Here is a 22,404-nt window from a genome sequence, read left to right as displayed (position 1 = left end):
ATTATGTGTCATGCCAAACTTGCCATATTCAAGAATCGAGAAATTTTCCTGGTGTGCCAGAAAATTTAAAGCAACAATTAAAAAAAAGTAATTGATTAAAAAAAATAATTGGTATCTTCAGCCTATTTTCATAGACGTTGTTATAGTGTTTGTTGTTGTTTTTTGTTATAGTGTTGTATAATTGCTTATGATACTTTTAAAAGCTAACAATACAAGTTCACAGAAAATTCAGCAGCCTGCATTACCTTGCAACAAACAGCCCAAATATGCGACATTAAAAATCTTGAATGTAACCTGAAGCAAAAAAAACTCTTTACAAGTTTCTAGAATACTCCATTCAAATTAAATAATGGTTTGTGTTTTTTTAACCTTAAATAAATACTGTCCTGTAATTGTATCCCCCCCCCCCCGCCCCCATTTCGTATTAGCAAATGAAAAATATTATGTTAGTAGATTATGTTTTAAATCAAGGTATTGACACTCCAACAAATTTGTATTTCAATTCACTTTTAATATTGGGATTTTGGTGAAATCTTTTTTTCCTTCCCTGGTAAGCTGTCTTTCCTTGATGGGACTCCTAAGTATGATTGTGTCTCTCTCATTTAACTGCTCAATAAGCATTTTGAAAATAATGTCTGCAATATCAAGAGCTAGATCTTTTTCTTGCTCTGAAAATACCATGTAGTTTTTAATTGGAACCTTCTGAAACTACCAAAAAATATATTATCTGCCAATGAGTTCTATGAGTTATTCTGTTGATATTTTTTAAATATTAAAAAATAAGGAAGCAATTCAAAGTTGTTTATTAGTTGTTTAACTCCAATTGAGAAATTTATTGTAGAGATGTTTACTGAGTTTGATGCAAGATGTTATACATCAGTTGCTTTCTTATATAAAATATTTATATTTTATTTATTTGTTTGTTTCTTTATTTTTTGAATCTAATTTCGCAGATATTCCTGATGGTGGTTCTAGTCACATTGCTGAAACTGTTAAGGAACTGAAGAAAAGGTAATTCTGTCTTCTTGATTGCAATTTTTTCTATAAAAAGTATTAACCTATTTACTGATTGATACCCTGTAGCACAAAGGGAGTGTACCAAATTCCATCTGACTGATCAAGTTTACATTAAACTCAGAAAGATAAGTATTTCTACAAGAGTGAAATAGCAGAAAAGACACTGGCCTGAAATGTCAAAAGTTGGCCATTGCTAATGAGCACCAACCTCTTTTTAATGAAATGGAAATACATACTTTCAACAAACCTTCATTACTTAGTCCATCTCCACAGAGAAGCTATAGTAATATTCAAACATACAAATAACTTCATCAGAAAAGATATATGCTTTAAAATTTAAGTATTGGGTTCTAGGACTTCAGACTGCACCAATCAGAAGTCCTCTCAAGACTAAAGAGGATAAACCAATCAAAATTCATTTCCAGATCAAAAAAGAAAAGCTAATCATAGGCGATAATATCATATCTGAGGTTAGTGTTTATCCAATGAAGATTAAGATCATGATCCAGATGGTTCAGACTTCTTCTGGTTCATTTGTGCAATGAAGAAGCATTGAAATGTGAGAATTTGATACTGATGAGGAAATGTCTATCATGAGCATCACTGTCTACAAGCCTAGAAAGTGGTTATGTTATTGACATTGGCCATGAAGCCTCAATTTTTGTATAATTAACTTGACGGTTTTTCAGTTTCTGGCATTATCTTTCATCATTTTGGTGATTTCCTGTACCTAGGAACTCAAATAAGTCATTACCACATTTAAATGTTCATGAAAATCAAATGTCATTTGTTTATATGTATGCAAGAAGAGGAATAAAGTGATATTTTATAATTATTTGAACAATGTCATGATATTGTATGAGTGAAAACATAGGGCACTTCAAGCCCCCCCCCCTTTTTTTTTCTGCTTTGATGTGGGAATCCTGTCAATAGTACTGCAAGATATTTTATGAAACTCTGCATCCAAAGCCTAAGCGTGCTTTGGGAAGGTTTCTAGAAACAGTAAAGAATCTGCATGTATCAAGTATTTTCATTGCAAGTGTGACATGCAATGTTCCCTACATGAATAAATTAAAATTTCCACCCCTTTTCCCCAACAATTACCCTTTTGCTTTTTTTTTTCGGGGGACTAGAAAAAAATATAAATTCTTGTTTCTTTAGCTGTTTTGCTGCTTACTTCAGCTTGAGGATTTTTATTTTAGAACTAAGAAAGTTTGTTGAGTGAATTATTTCATCATTTATTTTGATCTTTCTGTATTTTATCTGCTTATTTAACAAGAAATTATTGCTAAAAATTCTACTTCATTCCATATGCTGTAAATGATTCTTCTTTGATATTTGAAAACGTATAAAAGCTATTGGCCTTGTAAAATGGGGTGGACAACTCATTTCTCAACAATTTTTGATTGCCAAGTTGGTTTCAGTGAGCATAATTTGAGTAGAATAAATCTCATTGCACTCTGCATAAAAATGAAAAAAAAAAAAAGTTACGACCTTAACTGAAGCATGATTTGAAAGAAGAAAAGCATGAAAAGAAAAAAAAAAAAAACTTGTAAGTGTTTAAGAGCTGTAAAATCGTATCCCCTCCTCCCAATTTGTAACTGTTGACTTAGTTGGTGCATTCATTGACGCATTGGAGCGAAGTGGTTTGATGATCAAAATTTCTCTATAGATTTGATTTTCATTGAAATTCACTTTATAACCTTTAAAACCTCTCAGTTGTTAGTAGATTATAAATCATGTGTTTACCTCCAATTTTTACCTTTTTGGGGAAAAAGTGAGAAAGAGTGTTCTAGGGCTAGATCTAGGAAAGTACAATGACCCCTTGTTATATCACTCGTTTGGATATATTGTGCTTTTCTTTTGTCTCTCGAAAATTACGCTTAAAAAAATGTTGCTTTACATTTGATATCACAGAAAATAAACATTTCTGAAGTATTTTTTCTTTTTGAATTAATGAACAAAGCTGGTATGATTTCCATATCAATAATTCACTGCAGTTTAAGCTACAAATTTCATTCCCATTCCACCATAAAACAATAGAAATATTTAAAAGATTTTTTTTTAATTTATTTTATTTTATAAAATAATAGTAGACTAATTTTCTTTGGTTTTTATTCAGAAAATTGTCCTATTATGATAATAGACCAAAGTTTTTGTAGAGGTACATGTAACTCATTCTTTCATCAGTTAAATCGTTACTTTTTATGATCTCGGTTATATCGCGTTTTTGGATGAATCTCACTTTTGTTGTCTCTCGATAGGCTCGATATAAAGAGGGTTTCTGTATTTCTGTCGGATATTTGTTGAGTTTCCCAATGCAAATTGAGTTCAGTTGCAGGCTATATAGAGAAATGCAAAGGCTGTATAAACTTTGGTTGAATTTGTTTCCTTTTTGTCAATAGTTGTTATTCATTTTGTAAAAAGTATCAGTTTTTGTTTGACCTTTTTACACATTTGAATTTCTGTTGGTCTCCTCAGGAAAGAAGACATCTTGGTGGAGTGTCTGACGCCCGATTTCGGAGGAGACTTGGAAGCTGTGGAGAGGGTCACCCTTAGTGGTCTAGATGTCTATGCTCATAACATTGAGACAGTGGAGCATCTTCAGAGGTATATTCAAGATCAGTAGCATTCTTCAACTTAGGTGCACCCCCCCCCTAAGATTTTATCTTTTTTTTAATTTTACACAGTATCCACCCCCCTCCCCAGCAGGGGTGCTTTGTACGCCACTGTTCAAAATCATTACAAATATTACCTCTGCTTTGTCTGAGATTGCCTAAGCCACGGAAAGAAGCTATGGCAGTATATCATTTGCATATGCAAAACAAACTCTGACTATTCATGCAATTTAAATAAATTTCTCCTTTTTTTATTTCCCCATGCCAAGGGGTGCGCGGCACCCCCAAAATTTTTGGTTGGGTAGTGAAAATATTTAAAATTAAATATTTTTCAACAGGACACATTAAAATTAAAAATTTTTCAACAGGACACATAATTTAGAAACTATCTTACAGTTTTTCTCACAGCTAGAATGCAAGTAAGTTTACTTAAAAGCAAACTCGAAACTACAATTATATGCAGTTTATTGTGTGACCTGTGTGTGTCCCCAAATATTGCCAGTGTGAGAGAAATAGTGCTACTTGTAAAGAAGAGTATTTTTATCAATTTTAAGAAAAAGACAAATGAACACATTTCTTAAATTATTTAGTATTCAATGCTGTCTTATAGAATAATTGTATACTCTGTTACTGGGTTTTATAAGTAAAATCATTACAATTTCCTTTACTTTAAAACAGCAATGGCAAATAAAGTCAAAAAAAAAAAAAGAAAAAAAAACATGGCTATTGTTGTATACTTTATCAAAAATCATATAAGCTATTTCAAGTTCTGACACATCATTTCAATAAACATTTCTATAAAATCTGTTCTGAAATCAGTCAACTATTATTAATTAAATTCAGCATTTTTTAAGGTAAATTTTCAAAACTCTGGACTCCCTACTTTTTGTCTTGTGGGGAATATCCCCCCAGTTGCACCCCCAGAATTTACAGCCTAAATCTGCCTATGCTCCTGATCCAGCCAGGTCAAAGCTTTGTTTCATCTCTATCGTTAATGTTATGTAAAATTCAACCCTGAATCTTGACTAGTATCTTGATTTTCAGTTTTTCTTCTCTTATGACAGCCAGGTCCGAGACAGGAGGGCTAACTATAGCCAATCTCTAGAGGTGTTGAGGCATCCTAAAAGGGTCAGAAATGACATTGTGACCAAGACATCCATCATGTTGGGATTTGGGGAGACGGATGATATGATTAAGGCCACCATGGAAGGTAAAAATTCTTCTTGAAATTTCAGAATTTATATTTTTTTAGGGTTTAAAAAATTGTTACCGTTAAGTTTTTTCAAGGAAATCCCTTAACATTCTTCGAAAATCAGCTTTGTTGGAAGGTGATTTTTAGAAGATGGTACAACTCCTACTCTTAATTATTTTCTACTTCACCTTCATATTTCTCTCTTTTCTGATTCGTTAATTCATTTTTGATTTTTTTAAATATATTATTTCAAATTTAATTTAAAATGTTTTGACGTTTTGTTTTCCTCTTAGAACATTTCTTTATTATTTACTACAATTAATATTACTTTCTCTTCTCTGTTTTTACTGTAAAAGAATTTTTAAATTTATTTTTATGTAACAACTACTCTGAACGGGCAAAATTTCCTTATCCTGTAATAATGTGCTTCTTAAAATTACTATTTCATGCTTTATCAAAATCATGTAAATTGTACGTTGAAGCTCACTGCTTTGTATGTATATTTTCATATATAGTTGGAATTTATGTAAATAATGTAGAAATTGGATGGTATTCTTCATATAAGAGTACTAAGAATGTCCTGTTATCATTTAGGTACAGAAAGAAGATCCTAAGAGATTAATGAAAAATAACATTATTGTAAAATTTTTCATCAAAAAATCTTATTGGGGGGCTGGAAGTCTATGTATGCTACTGCTCAGAAATCACTGGGTATTAATCGTTTTGCAAAAGAATACTACTTTTTATTTTAATTTTATTTTTGTCCTTCTTCCACATCAAAGTTAGTTAGAAATCTTACTTGATCTTTCAATTGTTTAGAAACTGACTTGAGTAGATTTTTTGTTTCATATCATATTTATTTATTAAATACGTTTAGTCATTGAGTGTTTTCTTTCAGTTTTTGGACTTAAACGGGGGGGGGGGGAATAGTATGTACCTTGTAGTCTATGTTTTCAACTTTATTTTTTCATGGTTCAAATTGTATCTCATTTCATTTCAGATTTACGGCTAGCCAATGTGGACTGTTTGACGCTTGGGCAGTACATGCAGCCAACCAAGAGACACATGAAGGTGAGATTAATGGAAATGAAACATTCATTTATTATCTGGCATTCCGTTTACGTTTGAAAAGTTTAAAAATATTTTTCGTTAACGAAACACAAAGAGTGGAATATACTTTTTAATTATATGCAGTTTGATTTCTGAAACAGGTTCAAAACTTTATTTCAGTAACTATTATGTACCTTTGAAGTAAAGTATCATTGCTATCAAATATTGAATTGTTAGAAAGCTTTATTCCAACTATTTTTTACAATGTTTTTACTTTTGTTACTCCTAATTGCAAAAGTTATGTGTAAGCAGTTTGTACATTGCCTGCACATAACTTTTCCATTTGTGGCTAATGAAAGTAATATTATGTTTAAAAAATACTTTGTATCTAGTTCCTGAAAAAATCAATGTTTGCTGGTTAGACTAAGACTAGTCTTCTGATTTCAGGAATTCTATTAACAGGTAGATTTAAATGTTTTTAATTATTTGTTATTTTGAGTTTCCTGGACAAGTCTAATATTTTCTTGAATTATATGTACTCTTAATGCTGATTTGTGTGCATATAAATATTTGATGAATTTATGTCTTTTTTACTGAATAATCTACAGTTCTTAAATATTTTGTTTGAATAAATACAGAAGGTCATTGCATCAACAAGTAGAATTCAATTAGTGACTTTGTTTTTATTATTTTTCAAGAATTGTTATTGTATAACTGAGGATGATGTAAAATTTGTATGATTTTATTGATTTAAAAGTAATAACTTTTAACCCCTTGAGGACCAGCGCTCGGAAAACGAAGCGCAGCTACGGGACCGAACGTTCTGAAATGGAACGCCGCCATCGGCCCGAGCATTTACAGCAGTTAAGCCTAACTGAACAAAAATATTAATATAAAATCAGCATCTCAAAATAATGGCTTGAAATTTTAATTTTGCTTAAACAATGTACTACTGATTACTAATTATTAATATAAAGACGGTTACATTATTAGAAGGAAGTGAAATAAGTATAATAGTAAAACTTTAACCATGTGCACAAAATTAAATGATATGTGCACAAAAACAAAGTTAGAGTTTGACATCGTGAGTGTGGAATCAAAAAAAAAAAGAAATGTAGCAAAAAAAAATGTTCCTTATGTAATTTTGATTAAAACAACTTAGGTCAACGAATTTAAACTAGTTATATTTCCCATGCCACAAGTCTCAAAACTGCTTCATAATTCACTCGAAAACATTCCCTTTCACTCATTTCGCTAACCATTTTTATTGCAGTTTTCCATTCTCCAAATGAAAAAAAATAAATACAGAAGAACAATATCAGAAAGGATTTAAAAATAATCATAAACTTCAGGCCTCTTGAAATCATTCCTATACTCTCATTGAACGGGGAATCCCAAAGGTCTGGAACACATACCCAAAAATATTTTAACCTTCCTTCCCTCCCCCATAATTTATTTAGCTAGATGTATATCTCTTTCAATTACTCGTAAAAAAAAAGAGAAGCAAAGATATAAACAAGAGTAATTGAGACCTCATAAAACATATGCGCAGAGCAGTGATTCACTGTTGTTTACATTAAAAAAAAAATCTGTCCCATTGAGAGGCCCAAATAAGAAACTAAAGTGTGTACATAAAGGTCAGATACCATGTGACTCGAATATGATAAAAGTTATAGCCATTTAGCGCCATCTATTATCGTTTAAATATTCCATTCAATCGTTCTATTTCGAGAAAGCATATACGTGACGCTGGGACGTCAGCGTCAAACAGAGCGCGTAGCGTAGAAGTGACGCTGAGCTGATAGGAGAGGAATCGTTGCGTAGCGTCCGCGTGATGCTGGGTGCGAACAGGTTAAATAAAGACCCAAAAAAACCACTTATAATATCGGAGTACAATACTAGGCAACCCAATTGTTCACTGGCAAGTGCTATTAACTACATGAAGTTTTTAAAAACAAGAAAACCAACTGGTTGCCAAAGTTAGGAATTTTTACAAAAAGTTATATAAATAATCCAGTTGGAGTTTCTAAATGAAGTTTTTTCATAAGTAAGCAGAGTTGTACAAATAATTGAACTAAGTGGGTCTCGGAAAAAAATGTAAGAAGTGGTGTGAGTAAAAACTAAAAAAATACTCCTAGAGTTGAATTTGCATGTTTTTACGGATTCTGACTCCTGTACCCCGAAATCAGCCTAACTCCACAGCTCTGCTTATATCATCGCCTCAGAGCAACAGTAAGATATCTAATCCCAGAAATAACACTTAAGATATCTTGCTATTGCTCTGAGGGGACAATATGGTCACTCGATGTATATAGTTGAATTTTCCAGGTTCACAAAGATAACCATTTTCAACTGTAATAAATTAAATGACAATGTTTTTGTAGAAGTAAAATCACTGTTTCCTCACTTTCTGTGGAACTTTCTCCAATTACCTCCCATTAAGAGAGGGAGTAATTTTTTTTAAACTTTGTATTTTAACACTGTTGTATGTAATAAATTGACTAGATGCAATTTTAGTTTCTGTGTATATACATTTTGCTACTTGATACTTCTGTAGCAGTCTTGCCTTTATATACATTTTACCCCACTTATTGAACCATCAAGATTATTATTTAAAGGTCCATTTTGAATAATCTTGTAACGAATATAATTTCTAGGATTTGTTGATTTGACGGTCACTTGTTTTACATTTCAGGTATTTGAATATGTGAGGCCGGAGAAGTTCAAATTCTGGGAAGAGTATGGAAACTCGTTAGGCTTCTCTTACACAGCGAGTGGACCTCTGGTCAGATCATCCTACAAAGCAGGTGAGATGTTTTGAAGTTATCTTTAAGATGACCAACTTCGTTTGGATGGCATTTTTTAATTTACAGTCAACCCTCAATTACAAGCCCAAAGGACTGGCTAAAACCTTTGAGTTATGGAAATTTCCCACAGCCTTCTCAAATGTTTGGGACCTAGTGAAAACTTACAGATAGAGGAATGTTTAAGTTATAGCAAGTTTATATTGGTCAATTTATGAGAAAAACAGAAACCAGAAAATTGTAACCCAAAATAAATGAATTATTTAACTATATAAACTCCAGTAATATATGTGATATTTGAAGATTTTATTTTTACTATCAATCAGCATACCAATAAAGAAAGGATAAAAAAAAACTAGTGATTTATGACAAAAATTATGAATTATTGCCCAAAAATGATTTTTAAAAAATATATGTAACAAACACTAGAAATGTGTAACTTTTATTCTTTCAACTTTTCTTTCAACATTCCTTTGCACAATAATATAGAAACTATCTGTGCAGGGCTAGTATTTCAGGAAATAAATTTAAAATCTTTCTTGCTTTCTCGCCTACAATGAGAACAGATAAGAAAGTGTATCAAAAAAACTCATTTAAATTTTTCAAGTACTTATATTGTTATTAGTAGTAGTTAGTATGAAACTTCTTATACAAAACCATTTAATCAGAAATTAATCTTTCAATCAACTGTTGAATATTGCATTTAAAAGTGCCAATTATTCTACTAGTTTTTAAATTTGTTTTTAAAAAATCTTTTTTAATGTAATATTCTTAATGCAGTTGGAAATGTATAATTTTTTAGCCTAACAATCTGCATTCGCCATTAAATCCACATTGTGATTACTTGCCCCATACAATGTTCTTTGGATGGCTTATAAAAACATATTTATGCGTCAATTGCCAAATCGATTAACTCCACTTTTTAAAAAAAAATCCTCATTTCTGCTTTAATAGTGCTTTATCAATGCTTAGCATGTAAATTTATATTAAAGTTTAGGTTCAGTACATATCTGACCATGTGATGGCAGAAAATGTAACAGGAGGGCCTATTCACTTCTATGGATAACACTATCTTCTTCATAACTTTTCTCGACATTTTGTTTTATGGAGTTAATTGATTTTGCAAGTGAGGCATCCATTTGTACTAAAAAGATTAACCTGATTAAATTAATATGATTTGGATTGTGCTTAGGATATAAACTCAAGAATTTTCTTTTTGCTCTGCCTGCAATGAGAACAGATAATAAAAAATACAGTTTTTTACAAAAGCTCATTTAAAGTTCTCTATTAGCTATATATTATATTGAAAAAATAATTTGAAATATTATAAACCGAAAGCAGATGCTAAAAAGTTGCTGTACAGCTACAGCAAAACGTAATAGCTGGAATGACTCTTGGTGTTGAAGAAACACATCAAAGATACAAAGTATTTCATAATGTAAAAGCTAAATGTGAATGATTGTGAATAATGAAATTAAAACAAATTTCTTGAGACTTAAAAAAAAGAAAGCCATGTTTTTTCCTCATTTGAAATGGGCACTCCCTGTCACAGCAGTGGTTTCTTATAGAACAGTTATTACTTTTAACAAAAGATGTTTAAAAGTAACACCTATTTATTCTATGTAATCTTAGATCTTCATCTAAATTTCAAAATACTGATTAATCACATCTAGGCTCTGCCAAAAAAAAAAGAGTGTCAACGCTAAAAAGATAACAGAATCACATCTGGGCTCTTTTTTCCCGGTAAAGTTGGGAAATGAAGAATGCTAAATGTGTTTGTTTTACATTCATAAGGAAGTTTTACAATGCATAGTTGAACTTTCTTAGTTTACCTCTTACTGGAATTTCAAGATTTGTCAATTAAAAAAACTCAATAATCCAGAGAAGCCCCAACAAAGTTTCATGCCTAATTACAGAAAATCTGGTCCACATAAAAGTTGTTGCAAAAAGAAAAAAAACTTGATTTTCATCCCACAATTTTCGAAACTAACAATTATCTCTAGCAACTAATTTTCAACTAGCTCAGTTTTAAAATGAATCTGATCTTTGGATCATCTAAGTAGTTATTTTACAGCCGACTTTTATAAAATTTTATTCCTTCTCCGAGAGCAATCAAGATAAAAACTTCACAAAATTTTCAATAATATTGAAATTTGAATGAATTTAATAATGTGTGTTTAGTCTTCTCATATTTTGCATAGAAACCACAAACATATCTCTATAAAATTTGTAAATTAATGTGCATTAAATGTTCAAACCTTTTCTAGCCCATTGTTTCCTGTAGACTTATCAGTGAGAAGATACATTTAAAAACATACACAGGTTTTGTTTTTCACAAAATGTTTCGATAGGTCGTTTTGAATATCATATCTTTTAATATGCAGACTAACTAAATGATGAATATACTTGTTTCGGTGCTTCAATTAATTACATTTGAAATAATGCACAGAATGTTCATTTTGCAGGTGAATTTTTCTTGAAAAACTTGGTGCATCAGAGAACTAGCTTAAAAGTCAAGTGAACCATGGACACAAAATGTAAAGATATGCAGAATTTATGAAGATACAAATAAGATATATTTTATAGATAATATTATAGAGTAATATAAAATGCTTTATAAATATGATTTATTTTTTTCTCTTCAATGCCACTGTTGAAACTTTTCCTTATTTGAACGACCAAGTCTCATTCATTTCAAACTGTCACTGCTATGTTTAGAGTAAATTTATAGCAGCTATGTTTTTAACAAAACAAATAAAACATCAGTTTGTGAAGAACAGAAATGCTTATTCATAGTGAAGTACATGGGAAGAAAGAGAGACAAAGGGGGGAAATGTTGGATTTGTACTTTATTTACAGGAATACTTTTGCATGGTAGCTGTAGCAAACAGACTACAAAATTGGAAAAATGGCTAACAAAAGTAAAAGGCACAGACAGTGTCCCATTAGATATTGTCTAGCGTGCTACATGACTTAGAATTGTTGTTCTCTAGCTTGCTAGTTGTCTCACAGAACGATGAACTGAAACAAGAAATGTATGATTAGAGTTATTTTACACAATAGTTTTACATTTCACAAATAGGCAGTGAAGTAAAGGGCAAAGAAGTGGCAAAATTAAAAATTGAGATAGCCAGTACAAATGGGAGGTGACCTTCCCCTCTGTCTTGGGGCAAGAGACAGTACTAGTACACCTGGTAGGTGCTGTTATACAGCATGATTTCCAAAAAACTTTTCAGTGAAAATCTACCTAAGAGCTTATCTTTAAACGTATATTATCTTTAAACGTTCAAACCTTGAAATTAGCCACTTACATACACCCCTTTGCTTCTCACTGCCTCAAATATGAACAAAATTCAAAAAAAAAAAAAACAAGAGTACTAACAAATATAAAGGTTCCCTGTTGAGATCTTATTACGGATATTATATCGGAATAAAGTTTTGCTTCTTCACTGGTACTACAGCCTGTTACTGGCCAAGACCGTCGAAGTTTTTCCCACCCCGCACTATTCTGTGCAATGGGGCATGCTAAAACTCCCATAGTTCCTAGCGCGCCCGGGCGGATGTTGGTATGAATTACTTCCGGCTATTCCGCCGGCTCGTCTTGCCATAGAAGCTGTGAGGAGTTTCGCTGCGTCTTCAATGTTACGATGCTCTTTTTTTTTTCGACGAGATTAGTTTTTTCGCAAAAAGAGTTATGTGAATGTTTTCTCAAAACATCAATATATTTTTACCATAGACGTAATACCCTTCCTGTCGCAATTCCGATTGAAATAGCTGAAAGTGTCACTAAGTACAATAAGCTTTGAGCGTGAATCGCTTATTAACAAACAAATAAGGAATAGCATAAGAATTTCTACTCTGGAAGAAATGTGCATTTTTCTATGTACAGATAAATATGTATACATATTAGGAAACTTAATTATTTTATACCTAATGTTGTTTTTTTTTTTTTTTTTTTTTTTTGCTGTTAGAGGTGAAATAAGTTAAAAATTCAGGTTCGAAAAGATTAACATCGATGTTTTGCATTTTATGCTTTTTCGATGTTTGACATTTTAAGAAAAAAAAATGCATCGAACAAAAATAAAAACTGATTATTAATAATTATGATGATAGTAAGGGCATATTTCTTACAAGGTCCATTTCGTTTTATAGTTTTCTACTGAATGTAAATCGAAATTCTTAGGATTGGAAAGAAATATTATTGTTTTATATAGCATGCAGATGAAATGAATAGCAATACCACTTATTCCGCACCTTTCGGACAGAAGTGTACATATGTTTGAAATCTTAATAATGTATTATTATTATTATTATGTTATTTTATTTTTTTTCATTTGCATTATTTAGTTTGAAGATAAAGGTGTCTTGCCTAGTTGTTTTTATCAATATTTTGAATTAATATCTGAATATTTGTATTACTTAATTTGAAATTTAAACTTTAAAGAAAGTATTTATCATTTATATTAGTATTTGAAAATGTTCTATTTTAGTTACGTACATATTAAGTTATTTTTCTTAATATCATCTGAAATCAGAATTATATGCATAATAATACCAATAAATTTTTAGCAGTTAAAATTACTTTTTGTCTGTCTTTAGTTTATAGTCTTAGTTATAAATTAATGAATAAATTAGCAACTTTGGGAGCGGGTGCTAAAAATTCTTTTCCACCGAACTTAAAAAAAAATTAAATACATAATATTAGTTGCACACCGAGGGGTGAATTTGAGGGTCAACAATACAGAGCTTTTCATCTTAGCATACATGACCAATACCAGTACGGTAGTTTTTTTTTTTCTTTGCATGTGAGGCCTGTTAGACCCCCCCCCCCCCCAAAAAAAAAAGTAATTTATGTCTGCTACAGTGCATAAAATTATTTATGTATTATATTGTTAGTGTACTACTGGTACATATTTCACGTCTGTATAAGTGTTTGCATAACCTTTAAATATATTTTGTGTTTTAACTAATATATATGAAATTTATCCTTATAAAATGGTTGCAATGTTATTATACTTAGCTACTGTTATTAATACGTTTTTTCTTTAAAGCACGTGACATTTGTATTTAATTTGAATGTGCTTCGATAGAGCTACCCCTTTGCTTGATATTCTTCAGCATACCTGCTTTGAATAATTTATTTTTTGTCAAATTTTAAAAGTAAAAACAAGAGTCTTTGATAAGGTATAAAAATCTAACATAGCTTTCATTTTTCAATCTGATATAACAATAAAATTGTCATTCTATCTTCTATTGTCAAATTTTGCACATTTCATGGGAGAATAGAATTATAATTTGGATAAAAACGATTAATTGTTATGGAAGTTATGTAGTTAGATGTGTGAATGTAAAAAAAGAAAAGAAACGAAATTTTTGAAAAATACGAGAACGGTAACGTTTCAGGTTTTTTTACACGTTACATTTTGACCGTCAACTAGAGAAACGTACATTCTGCAAAAGAATTAAGCAGCAGCATATAAAAATTTATTCTAGTGATTGCAGTTTTGAACGTCGAAATAAAGATATAAATATTTTTTCAAATAAATAATTACTAAATAGTTGTTCTTTACAATGAGAAAATATTTAGCTAAAATGTGAGAAAATATTTAGCTAAAATATAAATAAAAATATTTAGCTAAATGAGAAAATATTTAGCTAAAATTTTATGTTATCAGCAGAATTAGTGAAAGATCATCTTTTTTTAATTGATACCATCATTTAAATACTATCCATACTTCCTGGTACTTAATTCAGCTTTAGACCTCTGTTTTAACGTCCATAACTTTTAGTTTTTCTCTCAAAATTGAAACAGCAATCTTTTTATTTTTTATACACTAAATTCAAAATTGATTTAGCTTCGTCGCGTACGGAAAATCGCGTATTTAACACTGGAAAAAATTAGACTTCTTCCTCGCTTACGCTCAAGCACGTTAACGGAATGACCGGAAGTAACGAATACCAATTGTACATGTTGCGCCACCTAGTGACCAAGTTTGTCCCAAGCATGCCCCATGCTCCATTGGTTCACTCCTATTACTTTTAAGTCTTTTTCTACCCCGTCCAGCCTTTTGACTGGGGGTCTTCCTCTTCAGCATTTTCCTTCAATGTTGGAGATAGTGATTGTTTTTATGGGGGCCACATCTTCGTATCAATATATGTGGTCCAACCACCTAATGCAAGACGCCTTTATAACCTTTAAGATGTTAGGTTCACCATAAATTTTACCTCTATTTATTGAAAAATTAATATTTCAATGTTTATAGTTTTGAGAATTACAAAAAAAAAAAAAAATGTTTAGACATCAGACATTATATTTGGGTGAACGATCCAGTTTGAATATTCTAATGCAATGGTTCTAAACCGTTACGCTTCTGAAATATAAGTCAACCACATACGATATCAATAACATTTTCACACCAATTATATTAGGTGGAATGACATGTATGTGCATTCATTTTCATGTTTTTAAAGAGCAGGTGTATTAATTTTCATCCCTGAATCCAAGTTCAATTTTCGTGGACCAGTTTAAGAATTACTGGTCTAATGGACAGTATATCTATGAAATATAGCAAAAGGAGCTTCATGCATTAGTTGTTGTCAGGGCCGGATACAGACCTGCAGTTTAGGGGGGGGGGGGGCATGATGGAAAATAGAGAGCTTTGGGTACAAAACATTTCTACAACTGTGAGTATCAATAAAAAGCAGCGAATCGCCCAAAACAAGGCATCAAACTATTTTTATGAATAAATTTCAGAAGCAATGAAAAGAAGTATTATTTCAAAAATAAAATAAAAAGATTATGGCAAACCTTTACATTCTATTGACAAATTATTTGAACACAATGTGCAATAATATATTTGCACAATATTCTACATCCATCTTGTGTGCAATAATTAAATTATAATCACACACAATAATGATGGAGGGATAATATTGTCCAGAGGTCATGAACTCCCATAACCCTTCCCCACGAAATAGTCACAGTAATCAGAGGTTATTCGAGAGTGTTAAATGTATAAGCAAAAAGAGTATTCTTTTTAGTATTTTGCAACCATTTTCTATGGAGATGTACTGGATAATCAACATGAATGCAATTATTTTGACCTATTATTCATAGATAAGATTTTATCAAATTTTAAAATTTAAAAAAGGCCAGTTTTTATCATTAAATTTTAAAATGTTGTTTAACATTGTGCAAAGGGATAAAATCTCACCTTTTTTTGTTTGTGCGTCGACCGATGTGCAGAATGACTGGACCTTGTTTGATTTTCTTGAAAGCAGCAATTGCTTCTGAATGTGACAATCCTTGTAAACTTTGGCCATTTAGAGTATAGATCTCATCACCTGTGAAAAAATGGAGAAACATTATTTGATAGGTCACAAAACCATACATGAAACAATAAATCAATACAAAAGTAGCCATATAAATGATATACATTTTTCGGTGTTATTTTTGTGTCTGTACTTTCTAACTGAAAATTCTGTAAAAGTATTCACTTAGTAGATTTTGCTTCAGAATATTTCACACCATATGCAAAATTATTATAGTGGCTTCCGGTTGTGTTAATATATATTACTGTAAGAAACTGATAGTAGGTGTCATTACTCGATAATGAATGTCAAGTACTTTGGAGAAAGACAATATTTTACTGTATGTGGATAACACTATTTTCACGAGTCCAACGTAATCATGAAAATTTAAGCCTCGTGAAATGTTTCAGTTTTATTTATGAAATTATAGATGTTTGTGCTTTTTGTTTGATCGACAGGGAATTGTGCTTTCCAAATTCTTTTTAAAAAAGTTCCGTAGATGAGTTATCTTTAACGAACTAATTTAATTTTATGTGCCCTAACGCCCCCCCCCCCTCCCCAAGGCATATTTGTCTAAAAATACATGCCCAAATAAAAAAATTTACATGCCTTTTTGTTGAGCTGCAATGTTAAACCCCATCTATCCTAAAATGGACTTCCTATAACCGTGATTGACTCGCATGTGACGTAATCTCAAAGTTAAATACGCTGTAGCTTAGTGAATGGTCAGTTGCAGTCTAACAATGTATCTGTTAGTGTGATGTCCGTGTTCTGTTAAATAAATATGTTCTGCATTCCAATCCCACTGCCTCTGCATCCTTATTTTGGGATTTCCAACACTTTTTTGTACATTAATTTAAAAAATTAAATTTGTTGTACAGCATGAAACAGACAAAAAATTAATTTAAAAGTTTTATAGCTGAATCAGGAATTATTTTAATATAAATCATTAAAAAAAATAGTTTAAATCATGGTACATAATATGCAGTTATTAAAAGTTACAAAATTTAAATTATATAAAGGGGAAGATTGCTTCCACATAAACTGGAGACAGCAATTGTCCAATATGTTTGTCCAAATATGATTTTAGCAGTACCTCTTGAAATAAATTTTGAGCTTTGGTAAGGATGTGGTAATTTTTCATTAAAATACTAAGTAATAAAATTTTAGGAAGAAATATTTTATTAAAAAATTACATGCCCAGCCAGGCATGTAAGGGTTAAAAAATGCATGCCCAATCAGAATTTTTACCTGCCCTGATACTGTCCGGTGCTATAATTTTTCAGCCCTGGGTGCAACCGGGATATACGAATCCGGATGAATCAAGAGTCTACTGTTAAGCTTTAAGGTTTAACATAGTGCTTAATAGGATCATTTATGTATAGCATCTATCTATCATATGATCTTTTGACTCACTAAAACACAAAACAAGAAATACATTCTAGATCATTCTCTGCAGCAGTTGGAAATCTATCATGAGATCTTTCCATTTTGAGAAAAATCTGCTAAAGTTTAGCATAAAGGCAAAATTAATAAAAGCAATAACCAACAGACAGTGTTGAATTCTTACCTTCCCTGAGACATCCCGTCTCTGCTGCCTGTCCATTGGCGAAGATGGTCTTGACATAGAAACCGAGCTGACCCTTGGGTGAATCAGAGCCACCTACGATACTAAACCCGAGGCTCTTGCGTCCAGGACCCTTCTCGAACACCACAGTGCGTAAAGACAACTGGGAAGACTTGGGGCGCCTGGGGAGCGTACAGATGCCGCCACTTCCCATCTGAAGAAAAAAAAGAAGCATATGAGGTACAGTTTTTTTTAAGAGTGATAGTAAAGGGCCATTCCATTTGACGGAACGGGACATTTTGAGTAGTTTTGTCACAAGATTTTGTTTTATATATAGAAATAATACCAGCTAGAAATTTTATTTTTGATAGCAACAGTAAAGATTTGTCATAAGAACTATGTAGAACATCAAACGTTTGTCAGTTAGAAGAAAATAATTGAAAGACACGCAATAAAATGCCCATGACGGAACGGGCATTTTATTGAATATTCATCAGTTATTTTATTTAAAAACTATAAGTTTAATGTTCTGTGGAATTCTTATAACAAATCGTTACTGTTGCTATCAAAAAAAAAAAAAAAAATTGGCTTGTTTTTTTTATATATTTTTAAAACAAAATTTTTGGAAAAATGTCCTGTAGTCCCATTTCACCAAATGCAACGACCCTAAAATAAAGAATTATACTAAAGTGGAAACAATTAATTATATGATGTCTTACAATAAGTTTTACACGGACTTTCCGGGAAGAAGGAACTAAAAGAGAAAATATATACAGGGTGTCCGAAAAGTCCTTGACACATTAAAAATTCATAGAAAACCAACAAATTGTCGTATGAATTTGCGGTTTGAACCATAATACTTCACAGGTTCAAGAGTTTTTATGACATCGAAAAAAAATGAAAAGGGGAAAAAAAGAAGAAGAAAGAAGGCATTTCGCAGTCAGGGTGTCAGTATATGCTGTGCTTGCAATTCTTCATTTAGTAATTTTCATTCCTTTTTGCATTTTTCCATGTCAACAAAAAGATTTAAAAGTAACTTTTAAATCGTTCATGTTGGGGGAGAGAGGAATGAGAGAACTCCCAAGGAAATTTTTCGAAATTTTACGTCCAAAAAACATATTAGTAGGTTATCTTTGATGACAAATGTGAAATGCTCGGAGGTTCTCAGCTGGAATTTTTTTAAAGTTTAAGTCCTAAAAACGAAATTTCATACGAGCTATAACTGTGCAGGGGGACAGTAGGCACCTATCCTGGAATTTTATTTATTTATTTATTTGAAATTAAAATCAATTTATCTATTTCTTCGCTTTTTTTAATGAAGTTAGGGAACGGGATGGGATTTGGGGCTCTTTCCTGGAATATTTCTAAAATTAACTCCTAAAAACCAGGGCTGCGGAGTCGGAAGGAAAATGGCCGACTCCGACCCCGACTCCTGGATTTTGAAATGCCCGACTCCAACTCCGACTCAGGATTTTTTTATATATTTTTTTAATTGTATTTTTTCAACTCCCTCTCTCCCTTCAAGGGAAGAGGGAAAACCTCTAAACAGAGATTGAAGTATTAATTCCTTTTTATGAAAATTTCGTATTTTGTTTTTTATTGTAAACCCAAGACGGGACCCCCAAGACCCAATGTCAGAAATTCAATTTAAAAATAAAATTTTCCAATAGTTACGAGTTAAAAAGTTAGATGACTTTAAAATCCCTTTTAAAAAATTTGAAAAGGATTATCTGTAATTTGCCCCCCTTTAATGTTTAACAAATAGACATTGATCAAATCATGTGCTTTCAATTTTTGAAAGCTGTAACTTGAGGGTAGAAAAAGCTTTTTTCTAAATCCAAGCACTTGAGAGGGGGTGGTTTGCTCCGGGTGACACCCATCTTGTAGATGGCACCCAAAGTTAATTTCAGAGTTTATAAAAAATATAAATACTTTAATTCTGAAAATTTTCGCGAATATATTTTAAATCGTATTTCATCAATAAAATTGCAATGAAAATAGGGCACATATACGTCAGGAGCTAATTTTACACAAAATGTGGCGGTATACAAATTTGTATGAATAGCTTTTACTATACCTAAATTTCTCCTTCGCTAAATTTTTAATTTAAATTTTATTGGCTGCTTTAGAATTAACCTTAATATTAAGATTTTAAGATTAACTGCAAACATTGAGTGTTGTAATGAGGAAAGCATTTACACTTATTTTGTTCCATATTTTTTAGGAGAACCAAGCTTATAGAAATAGTCTTAATAAAGAAAAAACCATTAGAATATTTCATTGGATCTTTTGGATTCGTGCTTTGGCGCCTGAACTTTTTTGAGTTTGCCGATCACCCTTAAACGTTTCAACCTTAGATACGGGCCTCGACTTACTAATTTGTTATGTTTCTTTTACTATTTTATAACTGAGATCGAACAAAACACTATATTTCTATTTTTATTTGAAAGTGATTACTTGAAAAATGTTAGACAACAAAACATTGGCTGACAATTGCTATTAGTTAAAAAGCAAGCAAACTAGGGGACGGCTACAGAAAGTTCAGTAAGCACTCAAGCTAGCTGATTGCCATAATGGCAGTTATTTCTCATTAGTATCTTTTTATACATGTAATCGAACCAATTGGTAGTCAGTTTTTAAAAAATGCAAGGAGAGTCAGCGAAAGGGAAAGAAAAAAAGAAGCCTGGAGTCGGAGTCGGTAGGTTTTCTCACAACTCCGACTCCTTTACCCCAAAATCAGTCCGACTCCGACTCCACAGCCCTGCTAAAAACGCAACTACAGGACATATTTCAGGATAAGGGTTGGGGTGTGGAGAATCTCTCACAGAAATTATTTGAAATTGAAGTTCCAAGAACCACATTTTAGACGATTTTGGGTGATTTTAGAGAGAGTGAATTCTGGACTCTTTCGCGGAAATTTGTAGAGATTGAGGTCCCTAAGCCAAAGTTTAAAGATAATCTTAAAGAACATTGGGGGATCAGATACTCTTGAATGAGAGGGTTGGAGGTGCTGCAGCCTCAGTCCTTCTCCTGGATTCGCCATGCACTTAAGTATTGATGTTACTCTAAAATGGTGCTAGATTTCCCCTATGTATTTTAATTTTAAAACTATGCAATGAAAAATTTTGTAATGTAGAGATTAAATCACGACCCCCTTTGATAAGGCTTCGCAACCCCCCTGGGGGTCGCGACCTTGGGAACCCCTGCTCTAGACAGAACGTTTGAGAGACAAGTTTTTCTGACATGGTACATGTTGTGGTTTCTGAATTTTCATCAAGGGGAAAAACTACCAAACCAACAACAGTGTGGCCATATGTGGTCATATTCATTTACAACACTAAAAATAAACACTAGAGAGTGAATTGTACTGACCCTTTCACCATCCGCCTTGTCCCTCGAGGGAGGATCGGAACACCTGTTTTCTGTTCGAGGTGTGACGTCGGAAGTCCAGTGGCGGAGTCGTGGACAACGGTCAGCAGTCTCATGCAGTTCAGGTACAGGAGGCAGACGGGCGTCCTCTTTTAGGCACATGGTGTCAGACAACTACAAAGAGAAAGAGACTGAGAATCTTGTCTAGACAGGCTGAACTGAAGTGGCCACTCTCATAAGCCTGTATTGTGTGTAATAATATTCAGAGCAAGTTTTTGTTAAAGCATCAGATCATCATACTGTCGTGTGTAGGTAAAGGACGGTAACTGCAAATTTTCAATTTTTTGCATGTTTGTCATCTATTGTATGTTCGCTTTATTGTACAAGGTTGCTTATTTGGTTTCCGCTGAAAGAAGGGCGCGAAAGAAACGTTTAATTCCAACATTTCCCTATTGTTAGTATTGAATCTTACACACTTTTTTTCAAATATCTCAAACTCATTTCTGGATACTGCCGTTTACCTGCTTTGCAGTATAGTTCTGCATATCTACGAAAATTGAATATTCATAGCTGCCAACTTAAAGAATCTTACAATGTACGCAGTGGCTATATTTCTATGCTTTTTTGACCATTATAAAGCAAAGTATTAAAATTTCAAGTATTATAATACTTTCAAATCCTTACTTTACTTGATCTGTGCTTTTATAAGCAAAAAAATAAATAAATAAATTTAAAAATAAGTAAATACTAAATAAACTTTTATTTCTTTGAACTTAAACTCTGAAAAGTTGCTGACTTTGCAGCTTTCAAAAATTGTCTATCAAAAACTTCTTCAAAACAATAGGTTTTCTGTATGTTCTTACAGATTAAAATGTTTTCCATGCTGTTAGTTGGCAGCTATGAATATGTTCCTAGAAAAGTTGCTCAGACTTTTCCTCAAACATTCTCCAACTCTTATCTGTTTTACCATCAGATTTAAGTGTAATGACTCGCAAAATTTTCATTGCAGTACGAGATCAACTTCCTAGGACTAAGCTCATTAGTTACTTTTTAAAGTTTTACCCGAATCAGGGTACAGCCTAAAGAGTTGTTGAGCAATTAGTTGCTGTATGATTAATATTTTCCCAAGCTCTAGTGTTTTTTTTTTTTTTTTTTAATTTTTTGATTTTATTTTTTAATGAAAATACTTTTTTTTGGTAATATTCTCCTCATATATTATGAACTGCATATTTATTTTATAATATTATTAATAATACACCTGTAGGAAGCACCAGTACTGTAGTTAAAGGAAATCATATTTGAGGGAACTCATCTTTTTACAGAATAGATGTCATGATTGACAGATGTTATAACAATAAATATTATAACAATGTCAATAAGAATGAAGTGGCTGTAAGATTTGTGAAAAAGAATAAAATGTTTTGGAGTTTTTCTTTTTCTTTTTTTTATACATTTAATCATTAGATAGTGCATTAT

General features: G+C 31.9%; 2 protein-coding genes across 4 annotated transcripts in view; one reads left to right on the top strand and one right to left on the bottom strand.

The window, feature by feature from the left end:
- The window catches only part of LOC129224670 (lipoyl synthase, mitochondrial-like), a 40,061-nt gene extending 28,676 nt beyond the window's left edge, over positions 1–11,385 (top strand). Inside the window, exons 6-11 of the mRNA XM_054859213.1 lie at positions 954–1,011; positions 3,499–3,627; positions 4,700–4,845; positions 5,828–5,898; positions 8,573–8,684; positions 11,147–11,385. Of these exons, the coding sequence (XP_054715188.1) occupies positions 954–1,011; positions 3,499–3,627; positions 4,700–4,845; positions 5,828–5,898; positions 8,573–8,684; positions 11,147–11,202 (572 nt within the window). The 3' untranslated portion in view covers positions 11,203–11,385. The remainder of the gene's footprint in view (positions 1–953; positions 1,012–3,498; positions 3,628–4,699; positions 4,846–5,827; positions 5,899–8,572; positions 8,685–11,146) is intronic.
- A 126-nt stretch (positions 11,386–11,511) lies between these two features.
- Positions 11,512–22,404, bottom strand: part of LOC129224667 (uncharacterized) — a 205,270-nt gene continuing 194,377 nt past the window's right edge. For all 3 annotated transcript variants that reach the window (XM_054859209.1, XM_054859208.1, XM_054859210.1), the window contains 4 exons: positions 20,932–21,102; positions 17,563–17,773; positions 15,896–16,025; positions 11,512–11,702 (listed from right to left, as the gene is read on the bottom strand). In XM_054859209.1, the coding sequence (XP_054715184.1) occupies positions 11,627–11,702; positions 15,896–16,025; positions 17,563–17,773; positions 20,932–21,102 (588 nt within the window). In that variant the 3' untranslated portion in view covers positions 11,512–11,626. The remainder of the gene's footprint in view (positions 11,703–15,895; positions 16,026–17,562; positions 17,774–20,931; positions 21,103–22,404) is intronic.

Source organism: Uloborus diversus, chromosome 6 (genome assembly GCF_026930045.1).
Source record: "Uloborus diversus isolate 005 chromosome 6, Udiv.v.3.1, whole genome shotgun sequence".
NCBI lineage: Eukaryota > Metazoa > Arthropoda > Arachnida > Araneae > Uloboridae > Uloborus > Uloborus diversus.
Note: the sequence above shows the minus strand (reverse complement) of the source record. Positions and strands in the feature narration are given on the sequence as shown.